The sequence below is a fragment of the Zingiber officinale genome, chromosome 3B, assembly GCF_018446385.1.
Source record: "Zingiber officinale cultivar Zhangliang chromosome 3B, Zo_v1.1, whole genome shotgun sequence".
Classification (NCBI taxonomy): domain Eukaryota; kingdom Viridiplantae; phylum Streptophyta; class Magnoliopsida; order Zingiberales; family Zingiberaceae; genus Zingiber; species Zingiber officinale.
Window position 1 is genome coordinate 86,206,603 of NC_055991.1, and position 24,759 is coordinate 86,231,361.

Here is a 24,759-nt window from a genome sequence, read left to right on the forward strand (position 1 = left end):
AGGTCCTGAACATGGTGAAGCATGGTATATCACTACCCCCTATAAGCATGTATAAACAAATAAAGTATACATGGGATGCAAATCAAGCAATCAAGCAATCAATCAATCATGTATCAGATAATGGGTAGTGACTAACCGAAAGAAATAAAGGACATCATTAATGCAGCTTGTTAAATTCACTACTATGTATATCAAATGACATAAGTCAAAAGTACCCGCCTCCGAAAATAGAAAGGATCGTATCCGGTCAAATTCCGACGCCGAGATACCCGTCTCGCGTCAAGGTCCTGTGTCACCAATATAAACATAATGTATTTAGCTAACTCAAATGTATAGCTAAATAAAATCCTTAAGGCTAAATTAGGCAAAACCCAAATCCACTCAAGCCACATATCACGATTAAATAGAATTAGGGCACCCTAACAAGTCCACAACTAGAATGAAATCTAGTACATATACAAACTTACCTCTACAACTTGTCCAAATCTGGTTGGAAACGTTGCTACTGTAAATCAACAGTCGGAGCAAGATTAAATTGCCAATCTCCCAAACCGATAAACCTAAATCACAATTCCAACACCTTCATTAATCAAATTAAACCCAAACTCAGTAAAAATTATACCACCTACACCTTACCTAAATTCACAGCAAGTATCACTGATCCACTGAAAGTTTGTTACTGCCAACAAGGGTTGATTGCTGCTGGAAACCTCAAATTTACACTGCCGAATCACTGCTGAAATCACTTGTTGTTACCTCATCCGAACAACCTTACTCTGAAGAGGAGATGAAGCTCAGGCACGGGAGAACACCGGCAGTGGTACTCGGTTGCCAGCGAGATGGAGGACTAGGGCACGGTGTAATCTCTGCGCGTCAACGTCGAGTGGCTACTGATCACCGCGATGGGGCCGAGAGCAAAGGTGTCCGGCGGTGGCTCGTCGGACCAGAGGAGAAGAGAGGAAGTCTCAGTGGCCGACGCTGCTTCGGTCCAAAGAGGGCAGCGGCAAGGGATCGGCAGAGGAAAGGCAGCCGGCTGCCGGCGCTAGGCTGAGGAGGAGCGACGTCGGTGAGGCGCTAGGGCAGAAAAAGAGAAGATGTAAGAGGAGAGGAGGAAACCGAGAAGAGGAAATGGAGAAAACCGTCGTGAGCGCCGGTTAGGGCTCGGCGTCGGGAATGGCTCGGGCGTGCAGGGGCTTTCGGCGAGGAGGAGAGGAAGTAAAGAAAATAAAGAAAAGGCAAAAATAAATAAAGAAAAGGAATTTAGAAATTCAACTTTTCCTCATTTAAATGGGGTAACCTAAATAGACTTTTTTTTTTTCCGGAACCTCATTTTATCCCCGAAAACTCATCCATACAAGCTCCGAAAAATTCCAGAAAAATTATCAAAAATTCCGGAAAAATCCCTTATTAATATTCGCCTATTTTCCGGTATTTTACAAGAAAGACAAAGAGTAGAAAAAAGATTTGGTTGAGTTGATTATACTTTAATTTTATGTTTTGGATGGGAGGTGATAGGGAGAAAGAAAGAAGACCGAAGGGGAAGAAAAGAAGAAACCCAAAGGGGAAAAAAAGAGGAAAGAGAAGAAATAGATCGACTAGTCAGATATGCTTACATGGATGTCTATGTCGTTCATCTTAATTTTCACATTTCCATTCCACATAGCGTATCATTTCTTTTTTAATATTCTGTTTACCTATAGAGGAAAAAGAAAAAAAAAAAAGAAAAAAAACTCTCGCTGCCATTGTGACAAGGTCAAGAGCTCACGATTAGGTTATGAAGAATCAAAATCAAACTTATTAAATTTTTTTGGATAAATAGAGCCGATGAAACTTTACTATTAAAATTAAATAAATCAGACAGATATAAAATTAATTAATTCAATCTATTTTTAAATTTATTGAATCAATTCGATTTACTAGTCGATGAATCAAATTATGCATTCGCTATCCCGTTCAAATATAGCAGTTGATTGCTCACAATATAACAATCAATTGATATCAATTTGATTTAATCGATTGAATCAAGTTTAAAATTTTAAAATCAGAATAACTGAAATTTTAAAAATAAATAAATTTTCAAATTAACCTAACCAAATTTCCTAATTAGATTAGTTCGATTGATTATTCATTTCCCCTATTCACAAGCCAATTTATGATCATGAGTTACCCAGAAGCTACCTACAAATGACGAGGTAGCTCAAAGCTAACTAGTAATAGTTCAATGACGATGACGGAAGGGAAGGAAGTTTTATGGCACGATGAAAAAAAATATTACTTTACCATATTTTAAATGGATAAAAAATCAATTAAAACTTAATTGATTGGAATCCACTTTTTTTTTTTTGATCATTTAGACCATGTTTGAGATAGGAATTTCTGTTAAATACTGTGAGATTAATTGATTTATTAATAAATTTTTTTTAACATATCTACTATTCAGATGAATTTATATCAATTATTAAATAATTAATTAATTAATAATATATATCCATATGTCAAGACCTGCGTAATGCTATAAAATTAATTGATCTATCACTCTTCCATATTGATATATTATTTAATAATATATCAATATTCAAATCATACATTACATATCCCACAGACCCACACCTTTCGCATTAATTATTTTTTTAATCATTTTTATAAACTACATAATAAATTCATTACTTTTAAACATACACAATACATGCATTAAAAATCATACAATAATTAACTCACTAAACAAATTGCTAAATTCTTTATTTGGCATTTATGGCAAAATAGAAGAAATAACATGTATTAAGAAAAAAAAAATAAAACAAGGAGCATAAAATATATAAATGGTAATATTTGAGAAGCATAATCTGAGATAGGGTTTTCTAGAATTACCATCTTGAAGTAGTAGAGTAGATTTTACTGGAGGTCGGCTTCGTAGGACTTTCAGATTAGTAGGAAGCTCGAACACTTGGATTACTAAAAGAAAGTACTATCTTCATTTTAATCATGATCCAAAAGCAAGCTCTTTGATGGATCTTAAAGGGTTGTTATATCCATAGGCCACTGAATCTCTCCAGAGGGCCATCCCTAACACACGGCAAGCAAACAAATCAGACTTCCAATTAGCCGGGCGATATCTACGATAACATAAAGTAGCCAAGATTGATTGATACCTGTCCAAAGAAGCAGTCCAATGGTTGTTCCAAAGAAAAACTCCCTGCTGATGGTGTTAAGACTAGAACAACCCCGAAGGTTTAAAGTTAACGATCGCACGAAGATATGGTTTAAAATTGTCATCGCATAGCTTACCTATACATGCAGAATAGGTTTCCCCAACCCTGAAGAAATGATGCCCAAGTTGAACCAGTGAACCTATAATAATTCAGACAATAATAGCACTGGGAGATGAACTTATCACATGAAATCATGAAAACAAGCAAAATACTTCAATGGGCGACGGAATTCAAAGCTAAACCTACCACATAAGGTCTCGTATAAACAAAGCTCGCGGAATCATCAGACCGTTTCCCATCATCGAGAGCAACATTGTGAAAGAGGATAAGCCTCTGATGTTATCAGGATTGAGATAATTTGTCCACTGTAAATCAGAACAATCATCTACAACCACAATGGCCAAAATAACAGGAGAACATATAAACAACTAAGGTAAATTAGTATTACCATCTGTGCAACCGGCATCCACATGAAAAGGAGGGTAGCAGTCCACCCAGACAATGAACCTACTAACTTTGTTGCCTTCTCGGAAAGTTTGCCAGTCCGTGCCTATACATGTAGGAATAATACGAGGGGAAAAGGTATGCTCTAAAAGAAGGAAAAGTTGTGTAAAATGTATGGAAAATGGAGAAATACACTTTCACAGGGTTATGATTTCAAGTCCAACTAAAGAATAAAGCCCTATCATTAAAAAAAAAAAGGAATGGAAGAATCAGTACAGGACAAGGTACATCTAGGGTTCATCAGTATAATAAATTGGAAGAATGAAAGCATTATGATCCATATGCTAATGCTGGAGAAAAATTAGAATGATAGTAATATCAGGTAAAAGCAATGGGCACATTATACTTTAACAAGCTTCCGAGATTTTAGACATATTTTAGTAATTTGATAATTGCTTCCTATATTTTACTGAACCATAGCATCAGATTAACATTGTCAAAGTGAAAAAACAACATAATAATATGAATTGACTGGCATATTTTTTTCTCACTCACTTTTGAATATTGGTAGGTGTGTCTTAGTTAAATTGTTTCTTGTTTGATCAGAGGGTATCAGTCATGGGAATATAATGCATTTGCTAACAGCACAAAATGGCTTCATCTTTTTCTGCTGACATATTGACCATCTCAAGATATATATTTCTATGAATCTATGGGCATTCTGCTGATGAATACATTTTTAGCAGAAAGAGTTAGTACTCCTACTATGATGAACAAAGTTATTACCCATCCACCTGGTCGAGTCTTTTACATCCCCACTTCTGTTCCACCCTCATAAGTGGGTCAATGCACCATTTGTTGGATCCAGGTTTGGTTGATCTATATGTGACATCAAATCCCTTTTAAACAAGTAGTATTTGGTGCATCATGCGGGTATCTGGGGTTACCAGTGGTATCGGTTACCCATTACTGATTTACATCCAAGTCCCTAGGTAAGATGAACCGGAACAAGAACTGGACAAGTTTGGCCATTGTGTAGAAGATCAAGTTCTACTTGGGGAAAAGGCAAATTTCAAGACTACCCAACATATTTTCAGTTGTGATTTCCAGAAAGGAACTTCTTTCAGAAAAAGGCAAGAGTTAAATCTATTGGCCACCAAATGGTTGTCGATCCAGGCATGACATACCACCAGAATAATAGCTATAACGGTGGTACAATAAAAGAAAATGCATTCATGTACACAATTACACATCACCATTCATGAGGATGAAAGCACCATGTTTGCCACATTATCAATGCCCTACCGACAACACAAGGATAGAAGTGCTATAGTACCATGAAATCATATGAACTATGCCTCAAAGATTTACCAAGTCTACTGATAGGGATCTAGATAGAATATGTGAAAATCAAAATAATTTCATATGCAACACGGGCATAAATCATGCAGAACAGAATCAAAATACACATCAAAATAGGAGTGCCACACATGTTTTCATGCAGTGCTACAATAACAATGATAACAGTGAACATGATTAACATTGCCGCATGAAATTACTAAGTACTGCATATATTTGGAACTTACACCACAAAATGAGTTGAATGAGTGTTACACATAGTCTATTCATGTTCCACATGAATTTGTATACTCATTATTCATGACATCCTAGTTTTAGCCTGCATAGAGAATTATGGACTAGTAAAGAGAGTTTTTATAAGCTTAAATGAATCTATTATTAATTAGATTAAGTATTTTGAGCTAATGAATAGTCAGACTAGTGAATGGGTTCTGTTATTTGGGCGAGTTGTGATAACCACTACCAGAGAGAACCTAATAGAAAAGGTTATCTATGGAATAGCAGAGCCTGTCATTACTCCTCACATGTTGATTATAGGCTATGAGTTGGACTTTGTCCTTGATGAGAACATTAAGCCTTAAGTGGGAGAGATTACATACTAGATTAGTTTCCCATGGATAATTATGGATTAACAAAGAGGATTTATAAACTTAGATAAGCGGAACACTATTAACTAGGTTTAAGCATTTTGGACCATGGTAGTGCCTCACTAGTTAATAGGTAGGTTCTCTCATCTGGGCAAGTCATGACATTATAACTTGATATCTGTCAAACACTTGGTAATTATGTAGGATACCCTTCATATGATAAAGGGAGCTCTATGGGACTTCGGTTCATAAGAAGAATTATTTATGCCAGTAATAACCTTAATAGAAAGGGATATGGAAAGATAAAATTCCAATGGAGAAAAGCTAAAAAAGGGCTCCCTACAGATCCTTGTCTTTTTTTTCTTGCTTTTCACATTTATGATTCTTTGAAAACTGAGCCCTACTTTGATCATTGAAGGAAAGTTGATGGGGTATGCACATCTCAACCACTTTGAGACTCCCTTCATGGATGACACTATACCAAGGCATCTGTCGAAAGGGGCATCAACAACTTGAGCATTTGAGTGGAAATTACACAATGAGAATCAACAAAGTTAATTGCATGTTTCACTGACCCAAAATTGATACCAAAGACCTCCCATCTGAAATTTTCAACTAAAAAGCAAACCTGATTCCTATTGTGATGATTCTGATATCATTAAGAAACTAAATCATGTAGCGAAAAATCCTACTCTAAATTGGACGTGCATATTGTTTTGAGAATCCTCAGGGACCAGAAGCCTAGAAATATGGATGGTCCAATTGCAAAGCTATACTTAAAGAAAGAAAAAAAACTGACTTGATTTTGTGGGTCTTGTGGTATAGTAGTTGAGGTTTAACTTCGATCATTATGTTAAAATCAATGTTGAAATCAAAATTTAGTGTGTTGGTTCAACCACTTGGAGAATAATTTGTTTCATCTATTCTAGGCCATCTTAGAGTATCTAATAACTCAGATCAATGTGGTTTGAACCTTGGATAGGAAAAATGGACTGATTTAAACAAGAAGGGATTTTGGAAACAATTGAACAAAATGCAGGAGTGAACCCTGAGTCCTATCTATTTGGCATCAGCTACATTGTTTGTATCCCACCATTGAAATTTTGAACAAAATAGTCTACCTAAACCTACTTCATCCTAATAACATCCTCTTGTCTACTTCTCCCAAGTTGAGATCTTTTAGCACATATTTTCACTTGACATTTTTGTTTCAACCCCCATAACCACATTTCCCTTTCGTTGAGGAAAAAAAATCCACTTGATGTTTTTCGCATTCCAACTCAAGTTAATTAAAAGACATTATTTCTCTTCCAAATTCAATTATTAAAGTGGTAGCTTTTCTACCAGCAATGTATTTTGGCAAATTCAGCTTCCCATCGGTTAATCATAAGATCATGAAAACTCAAACTCTGATGGGAGGCTACCTCCCGAGCACTAACATGTTAAAAAAAAAATGTCATTAGTTAAGGAACATAGCTCACCAAAATGACAGTTGCAGCTGCCAGAGTGAAGGAAATGACTCCAGGAAGGATGCTGCTGGGGACAAATGGGACAAACGTAGACCACATAACCTGTGATAGCATCCAATGATTAGATGCATAGGAATGAAGACGTCCAATCACCAACTGACTGAGCACCAGAACAGGGGAAAAAATGGAGAGTCCCACCTGAGGGAGTACAGCTAGTCCACCAATGGTAATGAAATCCTCCCAGAGATTCCAGATAGCACCATCAACCCAACCGAAGTAATTCAAAAAGTTCACAACCAGCCCTAAAGCCACAACAACCGTCGTCGCCGCGAATTGCGGCAGCGGCATCGCCTGGGCCATGGTTAGCTGTGCTATCACTACATACGTCGAGACGACACCCAGCGACTGGACGATGACAGCTTCTGTCTCCTTCTTCTCCACGAAATAGGACACTAGCGACAGGTTGCCCAGCAATCCAGTAAGCATACCCTACAACATTCAATTCCAAATTCCAATCTTTACGCTAGTTCAGTCTAAGCAAATCAGTTTTCCCCAAAGAGACCGAGCACCTACGAGCCAAGGCACGGCAAAAAGGGCTGCGTTGTTGCCCGAGAGAAGATTGCGGGCGTTTAGGATGATCTGGGGAAGTTGTAGGAGGAGGAAGGGGATGTTCGCAGCTCCCGCGAACCTGGACGTCAAGGATTCCCATTCCTGGTAGTTGGATCCCTGCACAACAAACAATCGAATCTTCTTTTGAAATTCCAGCAAGGCGTGTAATAACCCATTCATTACCTTATCGACCGGATGGACGTCGTCAGCCGAGGTGGCGGAGAGCGGCGACGATCGCAGGCGGGGGATTGCGGATGCCGGAAGGTATTGGTTTAGGGTTATCAGACGTCGACACAGTGGCATGGGGATGGAGCCATGGGCCCTCGCCACGAGTGAACGCGAAGGGCGAGGAGGGAAGAGGCGGAAGGGTCCATGGCTAGGCGACTGGCGAAGGCGGAGCGCCGGCGGGGTAGTTATTGCCATTGCCATGAGAGGGCGAGCGAGGGAAGCGAGAAGGGAAAGGAGGCGACGAGATCTATCGAGAGGGCAACATGGGAGAACACTTGATCCGAGCTTGGAAGTGATGGGTGGTGTTTATATAGGTGGATTCACGGCACCGGCGAAAGAGCAACTGGGGAGGGGAGAAAGAAGAGGCCCCACGTGAACGGAAGCGGACTAAGGTAAATGGACGGCGGAGGCAGCGACGCGTGGCAACGCGTGGCGACGGCAGGGAGATGTTTACTTGAAGGAGGAGTATGGGAGGGAAATGGACGGCATACGAGGAGACGCATGGCAGGAAAAGATTTTTAATATATTAAAGGGCTGCCCAAACTCACGTAAATAGAGCTGATCGATCCGTCATCGTAGCGAATTAAAAAATACACAATCCAATCTATGGTGGCTTAAGCAAGCCAAAATATATAAAAATTTAAAAAATTTCAATTTCAATTACAGATTAGACTAGACGGATCAAACTCACCAACCTATTAAAATTTCCACTTTAATTTTAAATTTTTTTAAAAAATATTTTTTTCTCAATTCACAGATTAATCCAAATTCGCCTTAGACCGACCCGTACCTGCATAATTTAAATTGACAGCTCTATCCATAAATACGAGATCCCGAAAACGAATCAGATATTAGAAAAGACTATTTAATCAATGCAAAATCCCAAAAAAAAAAAAAAAAACTCTTTATTGTAAAATCTGTATTGCAAAAGTCTATTTTCATCACTTAAATCCAAGATCAGGAAAACACACCGACAATAATTTAATCATTACGTAAAGCTCCCTTTCAAAATTCTTATTATACATTAAAAAGGAAAAATATCATCATTGGCGGTGCATTTGGTAAACACTCAAAAAAGCAATGGGACAACTAAAATTTAAATCTCAAATAAAATAAATATTTTCGAGGTTAATTTTTAAATATGTATAAACTATACTCAAATCTAAAGCATCCAAAGAAGAGGGAATGTTAACATTAGATAGTATTTTTTTTTCTACACAGACATACTAAAATATTATCTTCCTAAAACTTTATAATAACAAAGCGTTTATGCGAGCAAAATCTAGAATTAGCTATCCAAATGGTCTAACATTGTACTTAAGCAATAAGAACATAATGATCTTAAATCGACAATCAAACCAAGAAAAAGCTCATAAACTTGTCAGTTTGCCTTGTTTAGAGCTGTGTATTCCTGTGAGATGACTCAGCGAACAATGTTAATTTTACTAATGACAGTTCATCTTTCCTTCCTTTTTCTGATTCTAATATTTGGTTAGTGCTTCAGATAATTTGGTAAAAGCAAATCCTAGAAGACAGAATGCCAAAAGTTTTGGAATTACATGAATTTCCAGAAGGAACATGAGCATATATTTGCCATTGAAACAAGAGAAGGATCGAAAAAATAGCTGTTATGATGCCGCCACAAGATTAGGGATCGTCGTGAGGTGCTGATTTCACAGGGCATGTGGAATCTGCAACTTGGCCATTTATCCTTCCCTCGGGTATTGACTGTGCAAGGCCTGATTGAAATTCCTAAGTTGAGGATTCAAGAGTGTTTTCTTTCCCACTTTCCTTCTCGCCTTCCATCCCGTTCTCTCCGTTCGACAATCGACCTTGACTTGCTCCCTCGTGATCCGTGTCTGGGAGCTGAGCCAAAGCCACCAGGTGATCCATCAAAGGCCAAGCCTAGCTCAGAGTCACCAATGCTGCTTGTATCACCTGAATCCCTGTTCCCCTCAATGCTGTCTTCGTAACTTGGAGCACGTTCTGATGAACGATCCCTCGACTGCAAAATTGTCAGAGGTTGACCTGTATATATTCGAGATCCGGTGAGAACTACAGTTGGTCCTGAAGGTGCTCCAGCAGAGACTGCTAATGTTGTCTGGGAAGTTCCACCATCATGGCCTCTGTTGCTGGATTTTATGTTTGCTTCTTGTCTAGATCTGCCATCGTCTCTGTCACGATATCTTTCCCTAGACCGACTGCAAACCACCATGCATGAGAAATTGGCAAAAGCCAAGAAAATGCATAATAACAACAGAGAAACAACATTTAATGAATATGTTTATGCGATTCATAAAAAGCATAAGCCTGATCATCAGTCACTGTATACATGTCGGTGATGGCTGATTTTATATTCTAGTCAAAGAAAATCAATTGCTCACAATATATCACATTATATTTTAAAGTTCTTTGTGTTCTATAATCATATATCTGAGCTGAATTTGCATTTCGCTTATCTATAATTATATGAATACATTAAATGGTTGCATATATGATTTGCATTTCATCTTGTAACGACAGCAGAAAGTAATCTAAAATTGAACATGCAAACAAGTATAGGGACCAAAAGACTACCTGTTCGGATTAGATGAAAATTCTCTACGGGAAGGACGAACACCAGACTCGACCTGCTCCAGTTCCCTTTGAATCTCTTTCTATATAAAGAAAAAAAAAAGTTCAAAGAAATGAAACTTATTAAGCTGTCGCTATAGTATTTACTCTTTTCACAAGTCAGAAGTCGGAAGCAACCCAAGTAATTGGGACAAATATGACTTGAGATGCAACCTGAGTTAGCAAGCCAAATTGATATCGATGCAAGTTACATGGGAGAAAAGGATCACAAATTGTCTAACTTGAGCAGAAGCTAACAAGAAGCAGGATTCTAAATGTTAATGCAATTTGCATGGTGCCTCCAATCAGTTCAAACATGTACAAAGATTAAATTAACCAATCATATATTTTGGCGAAAAGGATGATAAAAAATACAGAGCTATGTTTTTATCTGATTTTCAATATTCTCTATATATTGTATAATTTAAAAAGATCAGTATTTGTCAGATCTCAATAACTTACCAACAGATCTTTAGATAAGAAGTAACTGGATTGCCTAGTAACTATGACGTGTTCAACAAAATGCTATGACGTGTTCAACAAAATGCTATATCCTGAATTATTGCTTATGACATCATTTTCCTTCCTGCTCGTAATGTCAGGCCTTTGTCAAAAAATTGAACATTTTGATCTCCTACACAAGCTGATTTTATTTTTATTCACTAAAAAAACCTTTGTTAGTTGGACTCGAATATGAGTATTGGGCATGGGTCACACATCCGAGTCTGACATGTGGTTTATTTCAATGTGGGAACACATGGTCTCATAAAAAAAAGTCAAAATTTAGCACCTTTTAAGACATGCATGATGCATATGGGACATGCCAAATATAAATTTTAATATTTATTTGATAGACATGGCAAATTAATCTGTAGTCCATAAGTTGAGGGATTAGAGATGTGAATTATGGGAATTAAAGAGCAATTGGGATTAATACGGATGAATTAGAGTTTAGTTAGGGGTTGATCATCAGGACTCTGACTCTTTGTCCAATTTGAGATTTGTTGCCCCAATGATTGGATCAGATGTTGATCAAGTTGAAAAATGTTAAGTTTATTTAAATTGATCCATTCATTAAAAAATTATTAAAAATTTTGCTAAATTAGCTAACTTATGAGCCATTTGTTTAAACTTCTTGTATGGTATAGCAAAGAAATTTTCCAAATAAAGGTTAATCTTTGGTCATGTTACCCGTTGATTATCGTACTTGTATGGCATTGGTACCTTGGTTGAGCACAGCAACTAGTCAAAATGTTTCGATCGTTGCTGGGTAGCTTATGCAAGAGCTTGATGAACAGCTTTGCATTACCAAAATAAAGGATTGTTAGCAAAGACATTCAGAAACAACTACGTCACCTTGCACAGTGGTGTAACCAAGACCTAAACTTGCATAGCACATAAAATATGGGCAGCCCGATGCACGAAGCTCCGCCATGCGGGGTCCCGGGGAAGGATTCATTGTACGCAGCCTTACCCTGCTTTTTGCAAGAGGTTGCTTCCAGGATTCAAACCCGTGACCTTTTGGTCACATGGCAACAACTTTACCGTTGCGCCAAGGTTCCCCTTCCCATAGCACATAAAATAAATGTAACAAAAAACTTTCAAAACGGCATATATAATTTATGCATAGAAACTATCACCGTAATGCATTGTATTATATGATAAAGAATTTAATCTATGCAAGCAAAGAAATGGAAACAAAAATGTAACTAATCTGAATCGAGTAGAAGTGGAGAACATTTTTTTTTTTTAAAAAAAAAAAAGAAAACTAAAGCAGATGCAACCTTCATAGAAATGGATAGAGAATCTATTTAAATTTTAGAAGCTTTGCTATCCATAGGCAAGTTTTTACAAATTTTATCATAAGGTAAGATTTATGAATCTAAATTAATAGTTTTTGTCATAGAATTTCAGTAGAGCTAACAAATGTTATTTGAAACAAACAAACCCTAACAACTTTCTAGATAGATATGATAAAAAATATTTATATTATTATTATTATATATATGGGTTGCATGAGTGCAAGTAAAAAATTATATTACTTTCATGATTTATTTTTTTTTTTTGGCTTTTGATAGATATGAGAGAGAGAGTTAGTTTCGTTATCCTGCTTTAGCCATGGACACCCCACGGGAGCCTAGTTTTAATTTTTTGAAAAAAAATCACTTCCTTTAGCCTAAACACTAAACCCTATAAAGCCTAAAGCATAAATCCTAAAATAAATAAATTTAACACTAGGTGCCCATAAAAGGGCACACACACATACATATATATAGATATATATACATATATATAAGATAATAAATATAACTTTCTTTTCAAGAAACTATTGTCTTCTCAGGAAATCAAAGATAACTTCTGTTGAATCAGTGGGATAAAATTTTGAATTTTACCATCTTTTGAAGGACATGACCATGGTATAAAATCTCGACCCGTGCCGAGGTTTCGGTCCCAGACCGGAACGATACGATTTTGGTATCGTATCGTGCCGTGCCGATACGGTTTCAGTATTTTTTTATTTATATATAGTAATTATTAGATAAATATATTTATGATGTATAATTTAAAAATAAGTTGTATATTAATTTTATATAAATTCCTCATTATTAAACAACTTAATATTGTTAAAAAAAATAATTAAATATAACTTTCTTTAAAGAAAATTAATCTATCAATGACTCGAATTAAAATTGATACATAACCTTTATAATTCTCTAATGTCTAGATTAAATAATCATAATTATATAAATTAATATAAAATACTATTTTATATATAATAATTATATAAATTAACTATTTATTTAATTAATTAATAATTTAAATAATATATATTTAATCAGAATATAAATTTGATTTATTATAATTTTTAGAATTTTTAGAATTTTTTTAAATTTTTTAAATAAAATTTAAAACATAAAAAACAATTTCAAAATATTATTTAATAAAATTTAAAAATTTTAAATATATTTTTTATATTTTACTAGGATAATTTAATTAAGGTTTATAAAAATCTCTTTAAAACATCATACTTGGAATGAGAATTGTTTAATTTATTAAAATGTAATATTAGTTTTGTGCAGTAACCCCGCTCCCCTTGCCCGCGACGCCCGTGTGCCCCTGCACGCCCCCGACGGCGCTGTAGGCATTAGACGACGCCGTAGGCATTCGACGACGCCTCCAGCGACGCCAAAAGTGCCCGGCGATGCTTCCAGCGGCGCCGAAAGCGTCCCGCGATGCTTTCGGCTCCGCCATCGCATCGCGATGCCCCACGGACGCCATCGCCCGCGACGTTGAAAGCACCGCGGACGCCTCCGACGGCACCAGAGGCGTCCGGTGACGGCACCGGAGCCGTCCGGCGACGGCACCGGAGCCGTCCGGCGACGGCACCGGAGGCGTCCGGCGACGCCTCCTTCGGCATCGGAAGCGTCCGACAAGGTCTCCCTGCTGCTCGAGACGCGCCCCCGTGATTTGCCGGTTTCGCTTGGCCGGCAGACGACACCCGCGTCCTCACTGTCGCCGTTGTGACGAATGCAGCGATGCACGAAACAAAGTGGCTCACGGTGCCGGTTTCGTGCGTCGAGCGGAACGATAAATTTCGTCTGTGCCAGGCAGCACGGAACGAAATTTTGATCCATGGACATGACACAATCCTATATGTTCATGTCATATATGAACTCATATTAGACTTCTTTAGGCAATTTAAAAATTAATTTCTAACAGATTAAAAAAAATTATAGAAGTGCCAAAACAGTTGGTTATTGCAATTACAAATATCTAAGGTGCAGGTCATGCCACCGATTAGCAATTATATTTTTGTGATTCATCAATAATTGCAAATAAATCTAAAAAATATATGGTGGTTGCATTTAACTCAGGATAGTAAAAGATTTAAACAACATAAGCCTAGACAAGAAAGCATATCAACTAACACTAATAACTCGACCCAATACAATATCTTTGGTGACAAACTTGGAATGGAGAGGTCAGAGTTTGATCAATGGGCAATCGAAGGTGATGTAGCTGATGTACAGGTGGAACCAGAGGTGGTTATTGCATGCTGACAATGGGCAGTAGTGAATGCTAGTGCTGAAGAGGGAGCAATACCAGAAAGCTATTGATGCACTGATGAAGGCTGGTGATGTTGATCACCAAAAACAAAAAAGTCAAGTAGGATTCACAGTGATGACTAGAGACGGAAGGTTGCTTGAGAGGAGGTGAAACCAGGTAGAGGAGAGGCCAGCATGGAAATTGGAGAAGACTGGAACATCATGGGTGGCAAAGAGGAGTTCAATCCTTTATTCTTATTTTGTAGAAAACTCTCTAAATTTTGAAATTTCAAAATGGAACCCCCTTTGTTTTATTTATTCCTTCAGGTTCTAAAAATTCGGGTAGGACGCATGCTCTACCCTAATTCCACCCATGGTCATGTATCTTTCAAACTAACAACCCTGACCTACAGTACTGATACAAAAGTTATGCGATAAAGCACAATTTCTGTGTTTAATGTTTTCCGTAAATGCATTCCTTAGTTTGAATTATGGTTGGAAGAATAGATCGAGATGGAGGATCAGTCAATGTTGATCTGATTCCATCTGAAAAATTGAACAGACCTCTGATTCCCACTCAGGAATCTTTTCTGACCAGCCAGTAACACTCGAACAAAACATGTGGTGTCATTGTGGCATTGTGGTGGTGACAGAAAAGGAGTAGATGGAGTTTTACCCTTGATTTTGAGATTTTGAGAGGAAGAGGCGATTTGGTTTTGTGTCTATTGCATAGACAGAGAGATAGGAAACAAATAGGACAGTGTCGATGTGTGTTTTGGGGCATTCTCGAGAAGGAAGTTGAAGGTGTTCTCTTCATCTTCATTAGTGGCTCTCAAGGTGAAAGCCGAGCAAGATGTTCACAGCATCTTTGTCATTGTTACATTGCAAATGCACTATGGCATTTAGAAGAAAAGTTGTCTGTGAGGCAAAGGTAAATTAATTGATTAAGCCACTATGAGCAAAAGCTAAATTAATAATTAATTAATCATTCCCAATCCTAAAACTAAATATATTTAATTTATTTAATTTAAATGTTTAATACAATTACAGCTTTTTGATTATTGGGTGGGCAAAGTGCTTACTAAATGAATTTTACAAATAGAAAAAGTCCTTTAAATACCTGTATCTGCCTTTCCTTTTCCATATCAAGATTGTATTGTAATTCCCTAGTTCTTGCACGTTCAAGCTCCAACTCCCGCTGTCTCTCAACATCCCGCTCCACTTTGCTGTTCCTCTCTCTGAGTTACACAAAAAAACACTGAGCACCATATCAAACCTCATGGGGAAAAAATCGAAAAATTGCACCTGTCAAGTTCTTGAAGAAGTTCCATTTCCCTCAAAGCTGCCTCTTCTAAGCGTTTTTGGCGAGTATGTCTCATTAGAAGCTTTTTTTGTCTGCGGGCTACCACTTCTTCTCTAATTTTAGCCCTCTCTCTTACAAAACAGGAAAAGTTAATCAAAGATTGAACCAGGATAATTTAACAAACATAATAAAATGATTTAATCATGAAATTAAGTAGTATACAACAAATGTCGAAAGAAAATTTATCATCTCACAAAGTACCTTCTTTGTCAAATTTTCAATGCCAAAATCATTATGAATTCAAGGGATGGGGCATTGCAAGAAAAGAAAGAGAAAAGGCCAGAATTTAAATGGATTTTGATACTATGAACTAGTAAAATATGCCTAACAAGATGTAAAGAAAAGAGGACAAGTAAAAAGAAATATTTCCATGTTTATTGCTTATTGTAATATGAATCTTGTGGCAAAATCTGTAATTCCTAATCAATAAAATAGTTAGAAATTAGAAAATTCACAAGCAATCAAACATGTATGAGCAATGAGAAGTGGGAGCGCAGCCTCTACAGGAATAAGCAATCAGAAGTGTGAAGTATGAGCGAGGACACCTTGTGCACAAACCATGTAAGGCATGTGCTGTCCTAATGTTGAAGAGGCGTTTGCTTACGCTGGGTAACCATTGTCAAAATTCTTAGAAAGACAAGGCATGATGGACAGACTTGCTTAGATCATTTTTATGTTATTTTTACATAAAAATATGTTCTTTAATGTGGAATCCAAATGCTCACTACTTCATTAAAATAATGACACGAATCTAGGCATGTATCTACAAAACATAACAGAAAGAGGAAAGGTGAATCAACTGATGCATAGAGCCATCTTTAAGTTTCAGTCAAAAAGCAATAATTCTTCATTGCATATTTCAACTTACAATGATCTAACTTCATCCTTAATTTGTTGAAGACGATTATTCTCCTTCTCAGCTGTCAAAAAAGAAGAAATTCATAGACATTCACAAAGAAAACTAATTGATAAGGCTCAATAAAATATAAAAATTTACTAGTTTGTGATGTGTCAACTTCTAGCTGAGAGGCAGATGCATCCTCAGATGCTACTTCTTTTTTAAGAAGCTCTACTTCAATTTCAGCTTCTTCAAGTTCCTGAAGATTTTCTCAAAACTAAATTAACCTTATATGCATCAAAAAAGAAAAACAGTAATGCTAAATCACGTTTTACCTGAGCCTGCAGAACAACTCTCTCCGAGAAAAAGTCAAAGTAGGATTGGATGGAAGTCAGAGATGACAGCACCTATTAAAAGAATATTCCTACGTTAGAAAATTCCTAAGTAAACATTTAACAGTACATAAACCTTATCATTGATCCAACATAATGTCAGAGAACAAGACCAAGTAAAAGAATGATGTTACTAACCAATGAGAGCAGACAGTTTTAACAGGAAACAGATGCCATTGTAAATCTATGTATATTGGCTAGGAGCAACAGTTGAAGCAAACAATTAATAGTTATTTCAGATTCAAAACAGAGTTAAATAAATGACAGAATCGCCTAGACAATTAAATATATTAATTCTTTCTGGACAGGGATCCTCATATTAAATGTTTACAAAGGATAAAAATGTCCCATATGGACCATATCTGAAAGACAAAATAATAATTAAATGTTTATTGTTGGTCAGGTAGACATCTGGATTAAATGGATCAAAATACCATCCAGCACTCTCATATTCCCATTATCTAGTAGATATTAAATTATATGCACCTATAAAAATATAATTGTCAACATCAAATTATGAACTAGATAACTTTTAATACATATGTAGATATTTATTAATCATTAAACTTAAGGAACGTTCAGCAATGTCAAGGATGCACGGGGAGGCATGAGCAGCGGATGGGATCTCTTGAAGGGTTTCAATAAACTTTATCCATAGAAACTGTAATGCATGTAATTTAATTTGGAAGAATCACGTGCTACTGTGTGGTATCAAAGTTTCAAGTTGTCCTATAGATTGATTAAGTTCAGAATGATCACCACTTATGGAAATCCTTGGAAGCAAGAAACACATTTAATTTTCCTTTTCCAAATGATTAATCATGATTCAAATATTATGTTGATGTTTGAATTGCCGTTAAATAGGTTTTTGCCATGGAGTGTAATTCAGAGGTGCGAATGGTGACACATTTTTTCTAGCGACAGCACAAAGCTGATTTGAGGAGATTAAATTGTAAATTGGAAAGCTGGAAATATTACATCTAATTTAGAATCTATGACTACCTCTTCTAGAAATTGAGATTGCCATTTGATTTCGATTAGAGTCATCTGTTGACTGCAGAAGTTTTTAATTTACATTTTTGAGCTATGACATTATCATCGTACATGTGTGAAAACTGAAAAATACATGTTCATAGTGAAGGAGAATGGCTATATTGTATGTATTGAAGTGAAATCAAGGGAGGGCGCACCAATGATTTTTTAGGAGATAAAATGAATGGGAGCTGATTTTCTAGATATTAACCTAAGGCAAATGTATTGGAATTGCTTGGGTTATGAGTTAAGTTGCAGAGTCAAGTGATTTGTCCATATTTTACATTAGTTTTAAGTTTGGTATTGACTGATATTTGATTTGGTGGAATGTATCCAATTTGTAGGATATATTTATCCTCTTCTTCAATCATGGATTCATTATTATTAGTGCTCCTATTTCTGAATCTCGTTTGCCTTATAAATCAATGAATTTAAAATACGTGATGATGTATTTTTGCGGATTTGATTATCGATTTCTTAATCCTTGTATCATCAATTGATGAATGGTGATTTCCAGTCCAGTGTCCTTACTCCTTTTGGTGGAACAAATAGACAACTAGAATTATTTGTCAACTTTTGGTGGAACATTCTAGATTGTTGAATGAACAATGAGGTCGAAATTAATACAGAATTCTTGGATAAATTTGTAGCTTGGATAAACTTGTGGTCACAGTTTCATGATTTCACTAAGATGATTAGATTTGGAGTTAAATTTGATATTTGTGTTCGATTGTTGATTTGATCTGATCTTACAGGTTCAAAAGCAAGCAAATTTGTCTAAAATTCATGTCTAGTTCCTCTGTTGTACACTTAGTATGGTTACATTGTAGTTGTTAATAGTGTCAAAATCAAATGTTCTATGTAGAAATGATATGATGTTATTAAGCACATGCAGTGCACAAGTGGTGTTGCATGTAAAATGTTGGTTGATAAGGATGTTGATGAAATGCAAATAAGCTAAAGAAAAAAGAAACTATAGAGGGGCAATTCAAGTTTTGTCTACGGGGCAGATTATGAACATGTAAACCTGGTCTAAGATTTAGTGGTTGAGCTATGTTAGACTTAACCATGTCCAAATGATCAAATCATGGTAAGTCCATATGTTCAACTTAAATTGATTGTTATAATATCAAACCTGGCAAAGAACCTCTATTTATCCTATTGCCTCTTTTGTTGGTTTGTTCTAATTCCTATTTTCATTCCTCTATTTGACTTACCATGTTGTATTGAATATTCGTACTTTGCAGTCATGTGAAGGCGTGGCACATATCTTGATTAGAATTATTGTTCATTATGTTGGAATCTGATACATTTTAGATATAAGTTTTACATTAATCATCTGACAACATTATGAATTGAATATTATAATTGGTATACGTGAATGACAGATTAATCTTCTTATACATCTGATTTATGATGTTTGTTTATCAGTTGATTAATAGCTGTTTCATGCATTTATACTGACATACATACATGTAGTGGTATCACATGATCTAAAACTTCAGTCCATATTTTCCGGACCCGGCATTTGATCTATACATACTGTTAGGACACAACACTAGAAAATTGTTATGAAATCATGCCTGTATTGAGTGCATATTCTTTGCTGCATGGGCACCTAGTACCAGCTCAAGTAGAATGGGGAATCCTATTTTTTGATCCACTGATGCTCATGATTTTAGCATTGTGGCATTGTAGTAGAAGTCAAGTTTAAAGGATCATTCCATGACCCAACTTTGGTTTCTTAAAAGACTTAAACGTTATAAAATAAAAAATCATTTAACTTTTTAAAAATAGACTGATCTAATAAAATAAACCTGTTCATGGTCTCATGCTAGGCCCCATCAGTGTTGTGTTGTATATAGGTGATGGCATCACCATGATCAAGGATGCTGGATTCACCAATAATTCAACATCACCTTATTTGGTATACCAGTAACTATTTAGTAGCAGATTGTCTTTGAGAAATCATACACTTGTCAAAAAATATTAGACACATACACCCTAACTTCTAATCACAAGCCTTTTCAGTTATTGTGGATTACCCCCCTTTAATTTTGATTCAACCACCATGGCAATTTAAAATCATCACTCAAAATGTAATGCTAAATATAATGAAGTTATGGTAACGTAAATAGAAAATATTTGTAAAGGATCACGTGCATCAATCACCAATTAGCACTTTAAATTCACAGCTAACAACCTGATTTTTAATTCAAATTGCTAAACACAATTTAGAACACATGATCAATCCATAGTTCCTTAGACTAGGTAGCATGGAATCTAGTACCACAATTTCAATAATAATATAGACAAAATAAAAATTAAGAAAACCAGAAAGTCTTATCTCCAGAATATTGAATATTGTAAAAGTTAAAATCTTCTAGGTGAAGTAATGACACCAAATATTTTAGGTACTAAATGCAGCAAACTTTAGATGAGATTAAACTTGAAGAATATTCTTATGCTATAACAATCACAAGTAAATGAGATTAATATCATATACAAAAAAAAAACCTGAAGAATAGACTCCCGAATGGTTGTGAATTTAGGATCAGTTTGTTTCCAAGCGGAGCCAGATGACAGTAGCTCTTGTAAAGCCTTGGGAAAGAAAAAAAAAAAATATATATATATATATATATATATATATATATATATATATATAAAAGATAAGAAGCAAGTCAAGCATTGAAATATGATATATATTATCACACTTAAACAAGAAAGAGATTCAGGAAAAAAGCTTACCAGTTTCGCATCGTCAGATTCACATCTAAGCTTACACAAAGCTGAGCACAAACTTTTTTCCAAGTCATTAAGCATTCCTGCAAAATAAAAAATAATAAAATTTAAAAAAAAAAATCTAAGATACCCAAAATTTTGAAGTTTTTCATCTAGTTTTTCCCTAGAAACTAACATGTTTAAGTGATTATTAAAATTCATATGTTTACATGCATGTGTGTGTACACTATTAATTTCTCTATTACTTTTTACCATTTGTTGACAAACAGAAGGCAAGAAATGTTTAAGAACCTGTTTTTGACGTTCCCATTTTCTCCAGGTTTCTCCAAACAGTTTCAGGTACTAAAGTAATGTCCTCCGCAGGAGAATAAAGACATGCACTTGCTAGAATATGCAATGAAAGCCTTGTCAACTCACCCGTTTCCACTGAATTGTTTATTTTGCCTACACCTCTAAGAATGGAATCAGTGGCTACAAGAATGGATTGCACTTGCTTTCTCTCAGCAAAAGGAAGGAAGGCTAGTAACAGAACCATTGCATGTGTCCTCAACAACATTGAAGGGTCTGACAGTGCTACCACAGTCACTCTATCCCATGTCTGTGTAACCAAAATGGAAATTACAGAATCAGGAATAGTCCCTAGCGATTGAGATTGAATCAGACTTTGTTTAACTGAATAAGGAAGTTCAATCAAACTATTAAAGTTGTTCAGGCCAATAATTCTTCCAAGATGCTGCAATGCAACAGCTCGTTGTTCTGGTTCTGAATGACCCAGCAATGTGCAGAATAAGTCCACTAATGTAGCCTCATTTCCACTAAGATTATCAATTCCCCTTTCAAATAAATATGAAATCCATTTATCACTCTGCAAACGCCATGAAATTTTTGGTGCATGACAACAGAACTTCTTGATCAAAACGCATACAGGAGAGACAACAGTGAAAAAGCTAATGTTCTTAGGTAACTTGAATAGGAAATCAAGCATGACCAGTGCTACTTGCCAACAATGATTAGCTTGACTTGATGAGACAGTTTCTATAAGTCCTTCAAGAGCTTTCACCCAGTATTTAGATGAATGGTCATTTAAACTGGTTTGATGTATGCCGCCATCATCCCCTTCCCTACTTTTGTCATGAATGAAGTAATACAAGAATTTTGACAATAATAAGCATTTGGCTGATGTAAATGTTAGCCTTGTTGCCAACTTATGATGCACTTTCCAACTAGCTTCAACAGCTGGAAAAAGCCCAGAAATGAACTTCTCTAGTAAGTTCGTGAATTCCTCAACTTCATCAGCAGAGAGACTATGGACCACTTCAACACCAGCATCAATGCCAACACTGTCATATGTTTCAGACGACCTGTTTATATCATAATCAGGAAGTTCTAGTGAATCGGTCTCATAATTTAAGGCATTATCAGTTCTGATTTTTTGACCCCCTTCAGTTGACTGTTTACTATTGGCTCGGTGATGGAAACCAAATGACTTCAGAACTAACGTTACTAAAATTAGACAACTATTAATGAATTTCTGAAAAGCACAGATATAATCATAGATAAAAGGTATGGGCTCTGAAGTAGTAAAATCAACCCACAATAACAAAGACTCTATTACTTCTTTTTTCCTCCTGAAGGACAGATCAGGGAACAGATGACCTAAAATGACAATCATCAAAGGTCCATGAATGTTCTTCTCTTCAGTAAGCCCATTAGATCCCTTTCTACACTTAATATTGCTAAACAGTTCTTCAAAGTTTGACAACTCAAAGTCCTCTTCAAGTGATGCTTCAGACAAGTGCTTCTCATTGATGCAAATTATCCGCAGAAAGTAGGAAATTAGTGGCCCCAATAGAGAGAGAACAGAGTCAAGAAAAGCAACATCACAATATGGGGCTCTACAAAATGACATCAATATATGAGCTACCCTGGGCATTTCATGTGTTAATGCCTCCATGTGTTCAACAATAATTGATTCAAGCACATAAAGGAGAACTGCTTTAGCATTTCTAGCAGCATAACCTTTCAAAGAGTTAGCATCTTTTGCAACACAAAGATGGCCTTTTAATGTTTTGAGATATGGCCACAAACACAAATCAGCAAACCAGCAGAGTAAATCAGGCACGACACTGGAAGGAAGACATTTGAGTTGCCACCCAACAGCTTGCAAAATAATCTCTCCAAACTCACCAAACTGGCTTCTCATGTTCGGAAAGAACATATGCAGGTGAGGAAAAAGTACTTGGAAGGATAGTTGAGCGTCTAACTGATTAGAGGATTCAAAATCTTTATCAAGTTGCAAGTGTTTTTTGGTGTCCAATGGATGTAATAGTGCTGTATCAGCTTTCCTGTTCTGTAAATTTTCAGTAAGTGCCAACTCATCGGCAAAAATTGACAATATCGATGAAATTTCAGAAAGATCAGAGACAAGAGACAGGTGTTCCTTCAAGCATTGCTTGGCATTTCGAGAAACCGCAAGCCATCCTAGAAATCTTGCAAGGGGTAATGTAGAACTTGCAAATCTAGATATTTTCTGAGTCCACGAGAAAGGTGGGACTAAATTTCTGTACATAAAACCACTATGGACTCCACAAATGTGATCCATCTCCCCATTGCCAGAAGATGCTATCACCAATTTTTGAAGAAGGGTCCAACGCCTTTGCAATCTGTGCAACTTTTCTGTTTCGGTCACTCTATTTCCGGTGTTCACTTGCATGTACAAAGATGTAACTTCTAGATTAAGTTTTTCAGCTGAGTGCAGTATGATGTCAATTACAACCTCAGGAGGACAAGATAACTCAGTTGCAGAATGAAGTAGAAAGAGGAGACTATGTAGAAGGGTTTCATGTGATGATTGTTGCTCCCTTCTCAATTGTCCAACTATAAAACAACATAGTATTGTCTGATTCTGTCTAACAAATGTTACTGCATCAACTGATTCAGTGTCCAATGTTGATATTTGCACAACCTGTTCATTATCTTGAGGATCATCTAACTGAGGTTGAGAAAGTGACAAATTATTCAAAAATTCAATATTAAGTTTAGCAGCACGGAGTAAAATTTGTAGAACAGTTAAGTCCCTTTTCCTTTCAAGATGAGCTATGGTCTCCAGATCTACATTATTTTTCAGGCCCTTATTTAACTCAATTACTCCACTGTTTTCCTTTAAACTAGATTCAACCGTTTTCAACTCATTGACAAGTTTCGAGTTACATCCATAAGACATCATAAAAAATGGATTGACATGACACTCTGCAGCTAAGAGCAATGCATCTATTATAGCTTCATGGCTTTCTGGTGTTCTGTTGACCTCTGAACAGAAGTCGGATGCCAACCGTTCAAATTCTGAAGCCCGAAATACTGAATCTTGATGATTCACAAGTTGCAGATAATCTGCCTGTGAATAGAAGTAATCAGCAAAGAAACCAGTATTCAACTGAAAATTGTTCTTTGATATCTTTTTTGCCTCATTATTGCTGCAATCAGAATTCAAATTCACATTGTCCTCGGCAAGATAGTTGGAAGTACTTGTCAACACAGCTTGTGTCAATTCAATAGGGACAAACAATAGGTCAGCATCTTCAAACGCATTCTTTTTTGCCGCGGCTTCATTTACATCATTCTTTCCATTAGCCTCATCAGGACTACAGGAAATGCTAGGAGAAGAAACAGAGAAAGAATCTTGACTAGCAACTTTGGGATTTGAAAATTTGCAAATGTCAATGTCTAATGGTAATGGAAACTGTGGAACCAGAACAGAAAGAAGCACACTGCAATAGAAAGGACAAAGAATGTTGTAATGAACTTCAAGAAAACAGAAAACTGTAATTG

General features: G+C 36.2%; 2 protein-coding genes across 9 annotated transcripts in view; both read right to left on the reverse strand.

Moving 5' to 3' along the window:
* Positions 1-241: 241 nt before the first annotated feature.
* LOC122056710 (maltose excess protein 1-like, chloroplastic) lies at positions 242-8,218 on the reverse strand. 2 transcript variants are annotated; one of them, XR_006133361.1, is made up of 12 exons: positions 7,861-8,218; positions 7,642-7,794; positions 7,267-7,557; positions 7,081-7,170; positions 3,658-3,759; positions 3,456-3,574; positions 3,286-3,348; positions 3,150-3,211; positions 2,869-3,063; positions 637-1,074; positions 468-560; positions 242-287 (listed from the first exon to the last, which is right to left on the reverse strand). XR_006133361.1 is itself a non-coding variant. In XM_042618788.1 (9 exons), exons 1-9 carry the CDS (start codon positions 8,104-8,106, stop codon positions 2,981-2,983), a joined length of 1,209 nt encoding a protein of 402 aa, XP_042474722.1. In that variant the 5' UTR covers positions 8,107-8,218; the 3' UTR covers positions 2,719-2,980. The 2 variants fall into 2 exon arrangements, 1 of the variants encoding a protein (XP_042474722.1); XM_042618788.1 differs by lacking the exons at positions 242-287; positions 468-560; positions 637-1,074 and having other exon boundaries at positions 2,719-3,063.
* Positions 8,219-9,125: 907 nt separating this feature from the next.
* The window catches only part of LOC122056711, a 28,069-nt gene continuing 12,435 nt past the window's right edge, over positions 9,126-24,759 (reverse strand). For all 7 annotated transcript variants that reach the window (XM_042618790.1, XM_042618789.1, XM_042618792.1 and 4 more), the window contains 10 exons: positions 21,223-24,698; positions 20,938-21,014; positions 20,707-20,790; positions 17,101-17,172; positions 16,925-17,024; positions 16,796-16,847; positions 15,870-15,998; positions 15,685-15,802; positions 10,483-10,562; positions 9,126-10,106 (listed from right to left, as the gene is read on the reverse strand). In XM_042618790.1, the coding sequence (XP_042474724.1) occupies positions 9,671-10,106; positions 10,483-10,562; positions 15,685-15,802; positions 15,870-15,998; positions 16,796-16,847; positions 16,925-17,024; positions 17,101-17,172; positions 20,707-20,790; positions 20,938-21,014; positions 21,223-24,698 (4,624 nt within the window). In that variant the 3' untranslated portion in view covers positions 9,126-9,670. The remainder of the gene's footprint in view (positions 10,107-10,482; positions 10,563-15,684; positions 15,803-15,869; positions 15,999-16,795; positions 16,848-16,924; positions 17,025-17,100; positions 17,173-20,706; positions 20,791-20,937; positions 21,015-21,222; positions 24,699-24,759) is intronic.